A 14,076-nucleotide genomic window follows, 5' to 3' on the forward strand; every position below is an offset into this window, starting at 1 on the left:
TTAACTCGGTACTTTTGCTTTTAGCGCACCGGATTTCCATAAATGTTGACTTGGGCTTGACCAGGAGCTGCCGTAAACCGCTGGAATATGTCGAGCAATGATCAAGTTGATCAGCCGATAAAAAACCGATAACAAACAGGTTTAGCCAATAATAATCGAAGCAGACGACTTTTAATAAATTCAAAGAAAAAAATTAATTACACACAGATTTTATCAGTCCAACACTACCTTTAAGCCCTAACCCTAAACACTAAAAGAAAAATTAGTTTTTAATCATGCACAAGATTTTAACCCCAATCTTAACCCTAAAAAATTTGTAAACAGTTTTCCTAAGAATTCTTACGAGTTTTCTTGAAAAAAAATAAAAATATAAATAAAATAAAATTCCAAAGTTTTTCTAACAATAAACATTAAAAACTTACAAAAAAAAAAAATATTTTCACTTTAAAATTCTTTTGATAAAATATTTTTATTTATTTACAATAACAAAACAATAAAATGTCTAAATATCTATAAAAGTGAGAATGTGTGTCTGCGTGTGTGTGCGTGCGTGTGTGTGCGTGAGGGCACTCCTTAACCTATATACTCAACAAATTTTTGATCTTCAGACTTGAAATTTGGTATATAGGGTATTCAGACATGTGGAAAACTTTTTAATCGGTTTTCATCGAGAAAAGGGTGGCTAAGGGGTCAAAATTGAAAAATTGGTACTTGAAACTCATCGGATTTTTATCTGTCAACTGTTCCACGATGGCGCATGCACAAATCGTTCATATTATATTGAACATTAGTAGGTTTGAAAACACCTTTTAAAGAGCATGTCAAGCTGGCTTAATGGTTATCGCATTTGGCTAACTGTCTTTAGGTTTTGGTTTCGATTTCAGCTCAAGTATTTTTTTTTTTTACTTATAAGGAGTGAACTGTTTAAAAAACCTAATGCTCACATGCACATGTCTCAGCTTCTTTTGCTTCATTTTTTTAAGGAATTGTATATTACGTTCAATATCGGGCAATGCAGGATATATATATATATATATATATATATATAGATAGATAGATAGATAGATACTAGCAAAAGTACCCGTCGTTGACTGGGTTCAAAAACAGTCTACACAAAATGGACTCTGATTTATGAAAGTATGATAGGTTACGAAAAGGAACGGTTGTAAAGAGATAGCTTCGAATTTGGGGGTATCAAAACCAAAGAAAAATATGATGAAAGAAAAAATAAAATAGACAAACCCCATAATTTATTATACCATACCTGTTCACACTGAAACACTTATCACAATATTCTGTGGATCTATATTAAAAAAATCTTGTTAAACTTTGTGACATATTTCCATTCTATGGAGGTCAGGCGTGAACGAACACCACATAATTTTATTATACCATATTTCTTCAAACTGAAACATAATTATCAAAGTATACTTACGCAGATAGATATGAAAAGTCTTTATTAAAGTTTGTGCCTACTTCCATTCTATGGAGGCCAGGCGCGAACGCAGACCCCACAATTTTATTATATCATCCCTATTTAAGTTAAAACATACTTATCAAAGTATTATTATGTACATCTATATCAAAAACACTTGTAAACGTTTTTTTTAATTTTTTAATTTTTTATTTTCATACTTTGTGGACCAGGCACGTACGCAGACCTCACAATTTTAATGAACCACCGTTCTGCCAGATCAAGCATACCCATTCCTGTGTCTCGATACATCTTCTATCATTATATGTAATCAGTTTTTTTTAAAATAGTCAACCATATAGGAGCCTATTCGTGACCACACACACACACACACACACACACACACACACACACACACACACACACTCACACACATTCAGCTTTATCTTATAGATATAATAACTTAATACTAATATTTATAGGAAAATTCTATCCAAATGAAAAAGCGGTAGGTTGTTGGTATATTTCAATACAATTGTTTCTCCATTTTTTTTTTTTTTTCAATTGGAATTAGTATCCGATATTACTTTTTGTTTCCTAGTATGTTTTAAATTTGAAAGGTGCTCGGCATATTCCGACGGTTTACGTAAGCTGCCAGGCGAGAAGTACCAGCAACTTTATAAAGAAATGCAGGCTATATCGCATATTAACTGATGCAAATGACTTCCGGTTTTTAAACTCCTCAGAAGTAAACAGTGTCAGTTAATTTGAAGACTCTACTGGAAATGTAGGTCAGAAATAAAATATTCTTAATATAATAAACTAGCGGGACCTGTGAAATTCCACAGCGGCATCTTTCATATGTAATATATTGCTGCTGGGCATTCTGGGGGCGTTCAGTATGAATGAAAACGCCATCATATTCTAGCCCTTTTATTAAAGCCCTTTATTAAAACTGTATCGCCCCTCCCCTTACTAAAATTATAACTTAGATATATTGTCTTGGCTGATTATTTCATTACAAACACAGCAATCAATTAACTCACATTTCATCATTATTTTTTATAATTTTTGAATATGGTACTAATTTCGACAATCATTTTTCATAATTTTAAACCACATTATCACCACCTCATTACTAAAAAAAAATAACTTTGATATATTGCCTAGGCTTATTAATTCATTACAAACATCAATTAACTCACATTTAATCATTTTTTATAATTTTTTAATATGGTACTAATTTCGACAATCATTTTTCATATTGTTAACTCACATTATCGCCACCCTCTTACAAAAATAATAACTTTGATATATTGTCTGGGTTGATTATTTCATTACAAACACACCAATCAATCAACTCGCATTTCATCATTTTTCATAATTCTTCATAAATTCGTCCTAAAATGGAATTTCGACAATTAATTTTTATATTTTTAAGCCACATTATCGCCCCCACACTAAAATTATAACTTTCATATATTGTCTGGGCTGATTATTCCATTACAAACAAACACATCAATCCATTAACTCACATTTCATCATTTTTCATAATTCTTGGATATGTTACTAATTTGACAATCATTTTTCATAATTTTAACCCACATTATCGCCCCCCTTACTAAAATAATAACTTCGATATATTGTCTTGGCTGATTATTTCATTACAAACACACCAATCAATTAACTCACATTTCATCATTTTTCATAATTCTTGGATATGTTACTAATTTCGACAATCATTTTCATAATTTTCACCACTATTGTCGCCCCTCCCCCTTACTAAAATAATAACTTGGATATATTGTCTGGGCTGATTATTCCATTAGAAACACATCAATCAATTTACTCGCATTTCATCATTTTTCATAATTCTTGGATATATTACCTATTTTGACAATCATTTTTTATTAAAAAAAAATGGCATTCTAATATGTTTTTGTATGATAAACACAAATCTCGTATCAAAAATCATACAAAAATGCATTAGAATAGCACTTTGTTTTTGTGTAATAAAAAATAAATTAAATTTTTGCTTTGCAGCAGATACTTATTGCTCCCACTGTATATCCATTCTATTAGTAAAATCACTGAAAATGGGTTATTCTACCATTCTACCGTTCGCTGGCTCCTTGTGCTGTGCTAAAGCTTCTAGAAAGTACTTAACTCGAGATGCAATATTCAACCTATGTAAGCGTTAAATACGTCCTAAAATGGAATATCCCTGCCATGAATACAAACAAGCCAACATGGATTTCTCCACGTGCCGTACACGCACACATACTCTCTTTTTGTTTTGTATTGGATACTTATTGCACGCACTGTGTATATATGAGAATATATACACCTCATCATCATATCTCATCCCCCCCATACATAAAATACACACACACACACACATATATATATATATATATATATATATATATAATATATATATATATATATATATATATATATATATATATATATATATATATATATATATATACAAGCAAAAGTACCCGTCGTTCTGGGTTCAAAACATCCTACAGAAAATGGACTCTGATTTATGAAAGTATGATAGGTTACGAAAAGGAACGGTTGTAAAGAGATAGCTTCGAATTTGGGGGTATCAAAACCAAAGCAAAATATGATGAAAGTAAAAATAAAATACATAAACCTCATAATTTATTATACCATACCTGTTCACACTGAAACACTTATCACAATATTCTGTGGATCTATATTAAAAAAACCTTGTTAAACTTTGTGACATATTTCCATTCTATGGAGGTCAGGCGCGAACGAACACCACATAATTTTATTATACCATATTTCTTCAAACTGAAACATAATTACCAAAGTATACTTACGCAGATAGATATGAAAAGTCTTTATCAAAGTTTGTGCCTATTTCCATTCTATGGAGGCCAGGCGCGAACGCAGACCCCACAATTTTATTATACCATCCCTATTTAAGTTAAAACATACTTATCAAAGTATTATTATGTACATCTATATCAAAAACACTTGTAAACGTTTTTTTTAATTTTTAAATTTTTTATTTCCATACTTTGTGGACCAGCCAAGTACGCAAACCTCACAATTTTAATGAATCATCATTATGCCAGATCAAACATATCCATTCCTGTGTCTCGATACATCTTCTATCATTATATGTGATCAGTTTTCTGTAAGAGTCAACCATATAGGAGCCTATTCGTGACCAGACACACACACAGACGTTCAGCTTTATATATATATATATATATACACTAGCATTTCAGCCCGGCGTTGCTCCGGTATTTGGAGGTGTATGTTGAGCAAAAAAATTATGACACCTTAACATTTATTGTTTTGGGCTCAAATCAAGTTATTAACTTAGATCCATGTCCAAGGAACTTATATCTAAAATTTCAAGTGTTCAGACTCAAAATTGTCGGAAGAGTTTGGTAGAGTTCTCGAAGGTCAAGTCATTGAACTTTGACCCTTTAACAGCCGAATTTCTGGCCGAAAACTGATCAACATAGATTTTCCGAAATCTCAGTACCCTGTATATCAAATTTCGAGTCTGTAGACTAAAAATTGACAGAGTTATTGCGTAGGGAAATGCACACACACACACACACACAGACACGTTCACTTTTATATATATATATATATATATATATATATATATATATATATATATATATATATATATATATATATATATATATTCTCCATTCGATCTGAATTTATATTTTGCCTTTCCACACAAATTATTATATTATGTATAACTTTACAATTTCTGTGACAAGCAACATTATCAGTCATAGTAATATCGGATGATTCTATTATTGGCATTGGTTTCCCTGATAATTTTCTAGTCAGAATTCTTTCTAGATATTGGGTACTTACGGGAGGAACTACAAGAAGGTTGCCAACATCCTAAATGAAAATAACTTTTGTGGAACGAACTGGATTCAAACTTGAAATATCCAGGTTGTTAATCACTGCACCACCGTCACCAGAACTTTAACTCAGCTGACTACATCCAGCAACCTTATTCTAAATGACCTAATCTTTAACACATAATCTCAAACAATAAAATATACAGTGCCAGCAGGGAGACACGATGTTGCCCGAGATTGAATGAGAATCAATGAATGTGTGTCACTTCCAATACTTTATTGTCATCGAAATCGATGAAATCGCTCAGTTGTCAATCAAATTGATTGATTGCCTGCTCTAGTTGGGGACCCACTGTGGTGCACCAGGAGGAAGCTAACATACCTCCTGCAGTGACTTAGTCCACAATATATTGTAATCTACATTGCACTGTAGAGAACTTACTGTTGATTTTATAAAAGTAGTTTTATATAATAACTTGATTTAAAGTTGAAAATGCAAAGTCAAGTATCATGGTTTGAGTGTTCTCTAAACACAAACATTCATTTCGAATGCGCCACTGTCTTATAAAAGAATCTATTGGTGATTTGTTACGCTGGCTCCTTGTGTTGTGTTAAAGCTTCTCAAATGCACTTGTGATGTTTGGTCGAAATCGAACTGTTCATTCTTTAATCAAATATTTTTATTATCGATTTTCGATATTTCAACACAAAACCTATCTAAGAACACTCCCAGATACAAATGCATATGTCATAAAAATTGGCTTAGCCGTTTTGGAATCCATAGGAAATGAACTCATGCACACACAGACAAAGTGCCTTTTATATATATAATACAGCATAATCGCATTGACACACTAGTTCCCATTAGATCGCTTAAGTTAAGTAACATTGAGGCTAGTCAGCACCAAAATGGGTGACCATTTGTGGAATACGAGATGTTGTCTGTGGGAGGGCTATCTGTTTATCTTGCCATTGTTTTCAGTCATCCTGGACTTCTCCTTCCAACTTGAATAATGCGGTGTCGTTTCAGAAGTATGCTTGGTTATTCTGTAACCCTTGCTTCACAATTGATTCCCTGTGCAAGCACTTTTACAGTGTGTATCCATTGTCTCTGAAGTCTGAACAGAGGTCCTGAACAGAAGTCCTAAACAATGTCATCGTTGCTGCACTTTTAGTCGCTTGTCTTGTGAACGGACAGAAAAAAAAAAGATGTAATTAATATGAATACATCCGGGTTCCTCTACACAAGAATATGATTGGCTGATGAAGTCAAAGCCATAAATACGGGCGGGTATAGCAGCTTCAGTGAGATGTTGAGAGATACGCCGAAAGTTTAAAGTTTTAACATATTACCGGCTATGACTACGAACATTCATTAAGGTGACATACTGACACCTAGTTTCTTCGAACAAATATATCCCTTTTTGGGACATATCACAAACGTATACAAATTTGCTTTTATTTATATAGTAGAAATATAATATTCATCATTGCCTCCTTTTAGTCTTGAAAGACAATATATAGTCCCTGTAATGGTTGCTGCATGTGTAATTGTGAGGCAAAGGTTACACAATCTCCAACCATAGCTCTTTTGAATCGGCACTGTTGGAGTCCAGTGGCAAGGAGAAGTCCAGGACGATTGGAAACATTGCCGAGATAAGCAGAGAGCACATAATTGGTCATCCATTTTAGTATTGACCAGGTTCGACGTTGCTTAACTTTGGTGATGTTTACGTATTATAATTATTAAAAAAAATAGAACTGAATGCTAAGTTTACCTGATGATGGTGCGGGTCCTTCTGGATTGACCCATTGTCTCTCTTCAAGGTACTTGTATGGATAATCCCAGGCAATAAGAGAAATTGGTGGACTAGATTCCATCGTCCCATCAGCATTCACATTCAATGTCAGAATGCACTCCAAAACATGTTGGCATAGTACTCTGTCCACAACTGAAACAAAGAAAAATGATTTGAAAAGTTTTGGGGGTTTTGATATTTTTTAAATTCAAATACAACTTTGATTATATTTGGAGAACTTCTTTTACTTTTTTCTAAATCCGGTAAATATATTTTTAAAAAGATTTTTGATAAAAATTATATATATTTTTTAAAAGATTTTCGAGAAAAATTATATTTTTAAAAAGATTTTTGATAAAAAGTGTATATATTTTTTAAAATTTCGATAAAAATTATATATATATTTTTAAATTTTCGATAAAAATTATATATTTTTTTTAATTTTCGATAAAAATTATATATATTTTTATAAAGATTTTTGATAAAAATTATATATATTTTTAAAAAGATTTTTGCTAAAATTATGTATATTTTTTTTAATTTTCGATAAAAATTATATATATTTTTAAAAGATTTTTGACAAAAAATATTTTTTTTTTTAAAGATTTTTGATAAAAATTATATATATTTTTTAAAAGATTTTCGATAAAAATTATATATATTTCTAAAAAGATTCTCGATGAAATTATGTATATTTCAAAAAGATTTTCGATAAAAATTATGTATATTTTTAAATTTCCGATAAAAAGATTTTCGATAAATTATATATTTTTTAAAAGATTTTCGATAAAAATTATTTATTTTTTTAAAGATTTTCGATAAAAATTAAATATATTTTTTTAATTTTCCATAAAATTATATATTTTTTTTTTAATTTTCGATAAAAATTATGTATATTTTTTAAATTTTCGATAAAAATTAAATATATTTTTTAAGATTTTCGATAAAAATTATATTTTTTAAGATTTTCGATAAAAATTATGTACATTTTTTAAATTTTCGATAAAAATTAAATATATTTTTAAAGATTTTCGATAAAAATTATGTACATTTTTTAAATTTTCGATAAAAATTAAATATATTTTTTAAGATTGTCAATAAAAATTAAATATATTTTTTTAAATTTTCGATAAAAATTAAATATATTTTTTAAGATTTTCGATAAAAATTAAATATATTTTTTAAGATTTTCGATGAAAATTAAATATATTTTTTTTAAATTTTCGATAAAAATTAAATATATTTTTTAAAAGATTTTCGATAAAAATTAAATATATTTTTTAAGATTTTCGATAAAAATTAAATATATTTTTTTAAATTTTCGATAAAAATTAAATATATTTTTTTAAATTTTCGATAAAAATTAAATATATTTTTTAAGATTTTCGATAAAAATAAAATATATTTTTTAAAAGATTTTCGATAAAAATTGCTACTCATGTTGTCTCCTTTTATATATTTTCTCTCACCTTCACATTTTTATTAGTTTTTTCTTTTTGTTTTATCAAGATCGCTATTAATCTCACCTTGTTCATACTTTAATATCTTTTCTACAATTTAGTCTTAAACAGTTTTCTTGGTTTTTGTATATCTGGAGGTTGTATACATTTCATTAAAATTTAATATATAATAAATCTGTATTCCCGTCTGTCTGTTTCTTCACAATGACACCATAGTATATATATATATATATATATGTAAAATATATATATGACGTCATAGCAGATGACGTCATTCATGACGACATGTGAAGAAGGAATTACAGTAGGTTTCCCGGTTAACGCCGAGCAGCCTGCTTATATATATCTATAATTATTACAATAATATTTTTTTTAATACCTACAGACACTAGTATTTCATCCTTTCGGGAATCATCATTGCGAGGTGACACAATTAATACCAGTCAGGATAAGCCATCTCTGACTCCATTAGCGAGAAACAAACCTCACGGCCAATCTCAACCTAAACTTATATATATATATATACATGTGTGTGTGTGTGTGTGTGTGTGTGTGTGTGTGTGTGTGTGTGTGTGTGTGTGTGTGTGTGTGTGGAAATTCTGAATTATATTATGTAGAATTCCAAAAAAATTTATTGTTTGGCAAAGGAGCGCAGATAATTGTTAAAGTCTTTTCCTTAACCTATGGATTTTCAATGAATGGCTCATCTCATCAGAGGAAATATTGTTAACAAAATAGATGTGAATAATTATAAATTTTGCTTTTTAGCACATAAATTGAAAATCCAAATTGAGCTGATAGTGCAAAAGGATAGCCAAAGTTGAAATAATGAATACACAGGAGGAGTTATAAAATTCAATGAATACGGGTATATTCCAGAATGAATTGCGTTTTTTTAATAGCATACTCCAGCTGTTTGGGGTTTTAATACTTAATATTTAAATATTGATTCTAATATTTAAATATTGATTCTAATATTTAAGTATTGATTCTAATATTTAAATATTTATTCTAATATTTAAATATTGATTCTAATATTTAAATATTTATTCTAATATTTAAGTATTGATTCTAATATTTAAATATTGATTTTAATATTAAAGTATTGATTCTAATATTTAAGTATTGATTCTAATATTTAAATATAGATTCTAATATTTAAGTATTGATTCTAATATTTAAATATTGATTCTAATATTTAAGTATTGATTCTAATATTTAAATATTGATTCTAATATTTAAATATTTATTCTAATATTTAAATATTGATTCTAATATTTAAGTATTGATTCTAATATTTAAATATTGATTTTAATATTTAAATATTCATTCTAATATTTTAATATTGATTCTAATATTTAAGTATTGATTCTAATATTAAAATATTGATTCTAATATTTAAATATTGATTCTAATATTTAAGTATTGATTCTAATATTTAAGTATTGATTCTAATATTTAAATATTGATTCTAATATTTAAATATTGATTCTAATATTTAAATCTTGATTCTAATATTTAAGTATTGATTCTAATATTTAAATATTGATTCTAATATTTAAATATTGATTCTAATATTTAAGTATTGATTCTAATATTTAAGTATTGATTCTAATATTTAAGTATTGATTCTAATATTTAAATATTGATTCTAATATTTAAGTATTTATTCTAATATTTAAATATTGATTCTAATATTTAAATATTGATTCTAATATTTAAATATTGATTCTAATATTTAAGTATTGATTCTAATATTTAAGTATTGATTCTAATATTTACGTATTGATTCTAATATTTAAATATTGATTCTAATATTTAAGTATTGATTCTAATATTTAAGTATTGATTCTAATATTTAAGTATTGATTCTAATATTAAAATATTGATTCTAATATTTAAATATTGATTCTAATATTTAAATATTCATTCTAATATTTAAATATTGATTCTAATATTAAAGTATTGATTCTAATATTTAAATATTGATTCTAATATTAAAATATTGATTCTAATATTTAAGTATTGATTCTAATATTTAAGTATTGATTCTAATATTTAAATATTGATTCTAATATTTAAATATTGATTCTAATATTTAAGTATTCATTCTAATATTTAAGTATTGATTCTAATATTTAAGTATTGATTCTAATATTTAAATATTGATTCTAATATTTAAGTATTGATTCTAATATTTAAGTATTGATTATAATATTTAAGTATTGATTCTAATATTTAAATATTGATTCTAATATTTAAGTATTGATTCTAATATTTAAATATTGATTCTAATATTTAAATATTGATTCTAATATTTAAGTATTGATTCTAATATTTAAATATTGATTCTAATATTTAAGTATTGATTCTAATATTTAAATATTGATTCTAATATTTAAATATTGATTCTAATATTTAAATATTGATTCTAATATTTAAGTATTTATTCAAATATTTAAATATTGATTCTAAATTTAAGTTTTGATTCTAATATTTAAGTATTGATTCTAATATTTAAATATTGATTCTAATATTTAAATATTGATTCTAATATTTAAGTATTGATTCTAATATTTAAATATTGATTCTAATATTTAAGTATTGATTCTAATATTTAAATATTGATTCTAATATTTAAGTATTGATTATAATATTTAAATATTGATTCTAATATTTAAATATTGATTCTAATATTTTAGTATTGATTCTAATATTAAAATATTGATTCTAATATTTAAGTATTGATTCTAATATTTAAGTATTGATTCTAATATTTTAATATTGATTCTAATGTTTAAATATTGATTCTAATATTTAAGTATTGATTCTAATATTTAAATATTGATTCTAATATTTAAATATTGATTCTAATATTTAAGTATTGATTCTAATATTTAAATATTGATTCTAATATTTAAGTATTGATTCTAATATTTAAGTATTGATTCTAATATTTAAATATTGATTCTAATATTTAAGTATTGATTCTAATATTTAAATATTGATTCTAATATTTAAGTATTGATTCTAATATTTAAATATTGATTCTAATATTTAAATATTGATTCTAATATTTAAATATTGATTCTAATATTTAAATATTGATTCTAATATTTAAGTATTGATTCTAATATTTAAATATTGATTCTAATATTTAAATATTGATTCTTATATTTAAATATTGATTCTAATATTTAAGTATGTATTCTAATATTTAAATATTGATTCTAATATTTAAATATTGATTCTAATATTTATTTGAACTTTTATAACACAACGAAGACCCAGCCTCATCCAGTCAAAGATATAACGGGACACAAGTGTAGTTGTAGGTGGTTCCAATTTGAACACCCAGAGAAGCCCAATAGTGTAGTCTCAGCCGCTTCTACGATAATAGGGTTGATGTGAGATTCCTGCAGTTTTTTTCTCAGTAGTGGTTGGCAGGTGAAGAAAAAATTTAAAAAGAATAAAAGAAAAAGTCCAATGTGATGAAAACGAAAGTTTGAAAAAATATGTCTGTAGGTTTTAAAATAATTTTTTTTTTTAAAAATCGTTATAAATAATAAAGTCGTATTCCTGTCTGAAGTTTTTGTTTATTTGATTATTTGTTCACAATGTACGTCATAGCAGATGGCATCGCATATGATGATGTCATTGGTTACAAAAACGTTGTCATCTCGTCATATATGGACATCATATGATTACGTCATATATGACATTATAGCAGATGACGTCATATATGATGGTGTAGCTGCAGATGACGTCATATATGATGGCGTAGTAGCAGATGATGTCATATATGACATCATCACAGAGTATATACAGCTAAATAATAATATTCTTTTATACCTACAGACCCTAGTGTTTTATACTTACGCAATCATCACTGTAGGATATATATATATATATATATATATATATATATATATATATATATATATATATATAGAGAGAGAGAGAGAGAGAGAGAGAGAGAGAGAGAGAGAGGGGGGGGGGGAGGTGCATGTATGAGTGTGCATGTCTTGCATACACAAGTTAAAGGTGTTGAAAGAAGAGGGGGGGTCATACCTTCCATTGAAAGGCCCAATTTTGAACAGAAATGCAGAAACTCCTGAGTGCGAGCAGATAAAGTTTGTTTCTCTAAGTCCGACACTTCTGGGAAAAGATGTCCATTGTAAGATGAATATTCCTGTAGCATTTTTGTTTCCACTTTCTCTGGATCAAAATCATAAAATGGAGTCAGATGGTGCAGCTTCTTTGTGATCATGTCCTTACAATTGATCATCTTCACTTTCTCTTTGTCAGGGACTTTCTTTCCAGGAATCATATCAGCCACAGACTGCAATGCACGGCAAAGAAAGATAGATATCAAATGTAAGTCTATTGAAAAAAAAAAAAAATACTACACATGTATATCCGTTTTCGGAAATGATACTCTTAGTATAAAGCAAATGCTGTTTATGATTTTGTACGGAGGAAAATGATTTACGTTAGAAGCAGCAATCCAACTTGTTATCCCAATGTAACAGATCGCCCTGTCGGTGGGGCATTAGAATACACCGACTGCCCCCCTGCAGAGGGTAAAAGTCCCTCAATGGGGGTCCTGGATATGACCTTAAACTATATCCAGTGGTGAGGCCCCAGCTTGTGGGCTTTGGGGAGTGTGGAGCCACCCTTTAATTACCATTGCTCCCAGGTCCACTCTGACCCGGAGTGGTAGTACCTGTTAGGGTTCCAACTATCAGTTAAATAGAAACTGACGTGAAAACAACAAATGTATTCTATTAAAAAATTTTTCTTCAAAATCTGTGGATTCGGCATTAAATAACCCGAAAAGGGTTGATATGCCGTAAAACAAAAACAACCAACCAACCCAATGTAACAGAATGCACACATGACAGCATTAATAGGAATAAATACACCAGTATTTACACATTTTTCAGGAAGTTTTTCTTTTATTAGTCACAACATTGCATGCAATTGTTTCAGCCCCCCCCCTGGTGTAGGCATATGAGAATATAAACGTTCATCAAATTATAATTTCCACAATTTGGGCTTCGTTAATGCATAGAAAAAAAACAATATTACAAAAGTTTCACAGTCCATGAATAGAACCTTTCCATTTTTTTTCTATACGCTGATGAAGCCCTAAGTTGTGCAAATTATAATTTCATAAACGATTATGTAAAATGTGCTAAACAACCAATGAAAACGTTTCAAAATTATTATAAAAATTGTCGAATTTTGGATTCAATCAGTTCGCTGTTAACTACACCACTGACCACATTTGATTCTTGTCCGCCAGCTTGGTTACTGATCTGAACTACGCCGCCATCTTTGTTCAACACAATATCTCAAAACTTAACAGGTTATGCGCCCAGCCACCGTCTTTTCTTTGACGGATCGGAATCTAAATTCGAATTGTGGCAGGTAAAATTTCTGGGATATCTAAGGATTCGAAAACTACACAAAGTTATACAATCTTCAACAGAGAATCCAAACGATCCCGAATTTCTCGAAAAGAA

At 28.0% G+C, this 14,076-nt stretch overlaps 1 protein-coding gene across 4 annotated transcripts in view; it reads right to left on the reverse strand.

Moving 5' to 3' along the window:
• Positions 1-14,076, reverse strand: part of LOC145285868 (sperm-associated antigen 17-like) — a 234,465-nt gene that overhangs the window by 173,417 nt on the left and 46,972 nt on the right. For all 4 annotated transcript variants that reach the window (XM_080134316.1, XM_080134314.1, XM_080134315.1 and 1 more), the window contains exons 10-11: positions 12,620-12,890; positions 7,068-7,241 (exon numbers count right to left, since the gene is read on the reverse strand). In XM_080134316.1, coding sequence (XP_079990442.1) covers positions 7,068-7,241; positions 12,620-12,890 — 445 coding nt within the window. The remainder of the gene's footprint in view (positions 1-7,067; positions 7,242-12,619; positions 12,891-14,076) is intronic.

This window comes from Euprymna scolopes, chromosome 10, assembly GCF_053919585.1.
Source record: "Euprymna scolopes isolate OS-2025 chromosome 10, ASM5391958v1, whole genome shotgun sequence".
In the NCBI taxonomy this organism is placed as follows: Eukaryota; Metazoa; Mollusca; class Cephalopoda; order Sepiida; family Sepiolidae; genus Euprymna; species Euprymna scolopes.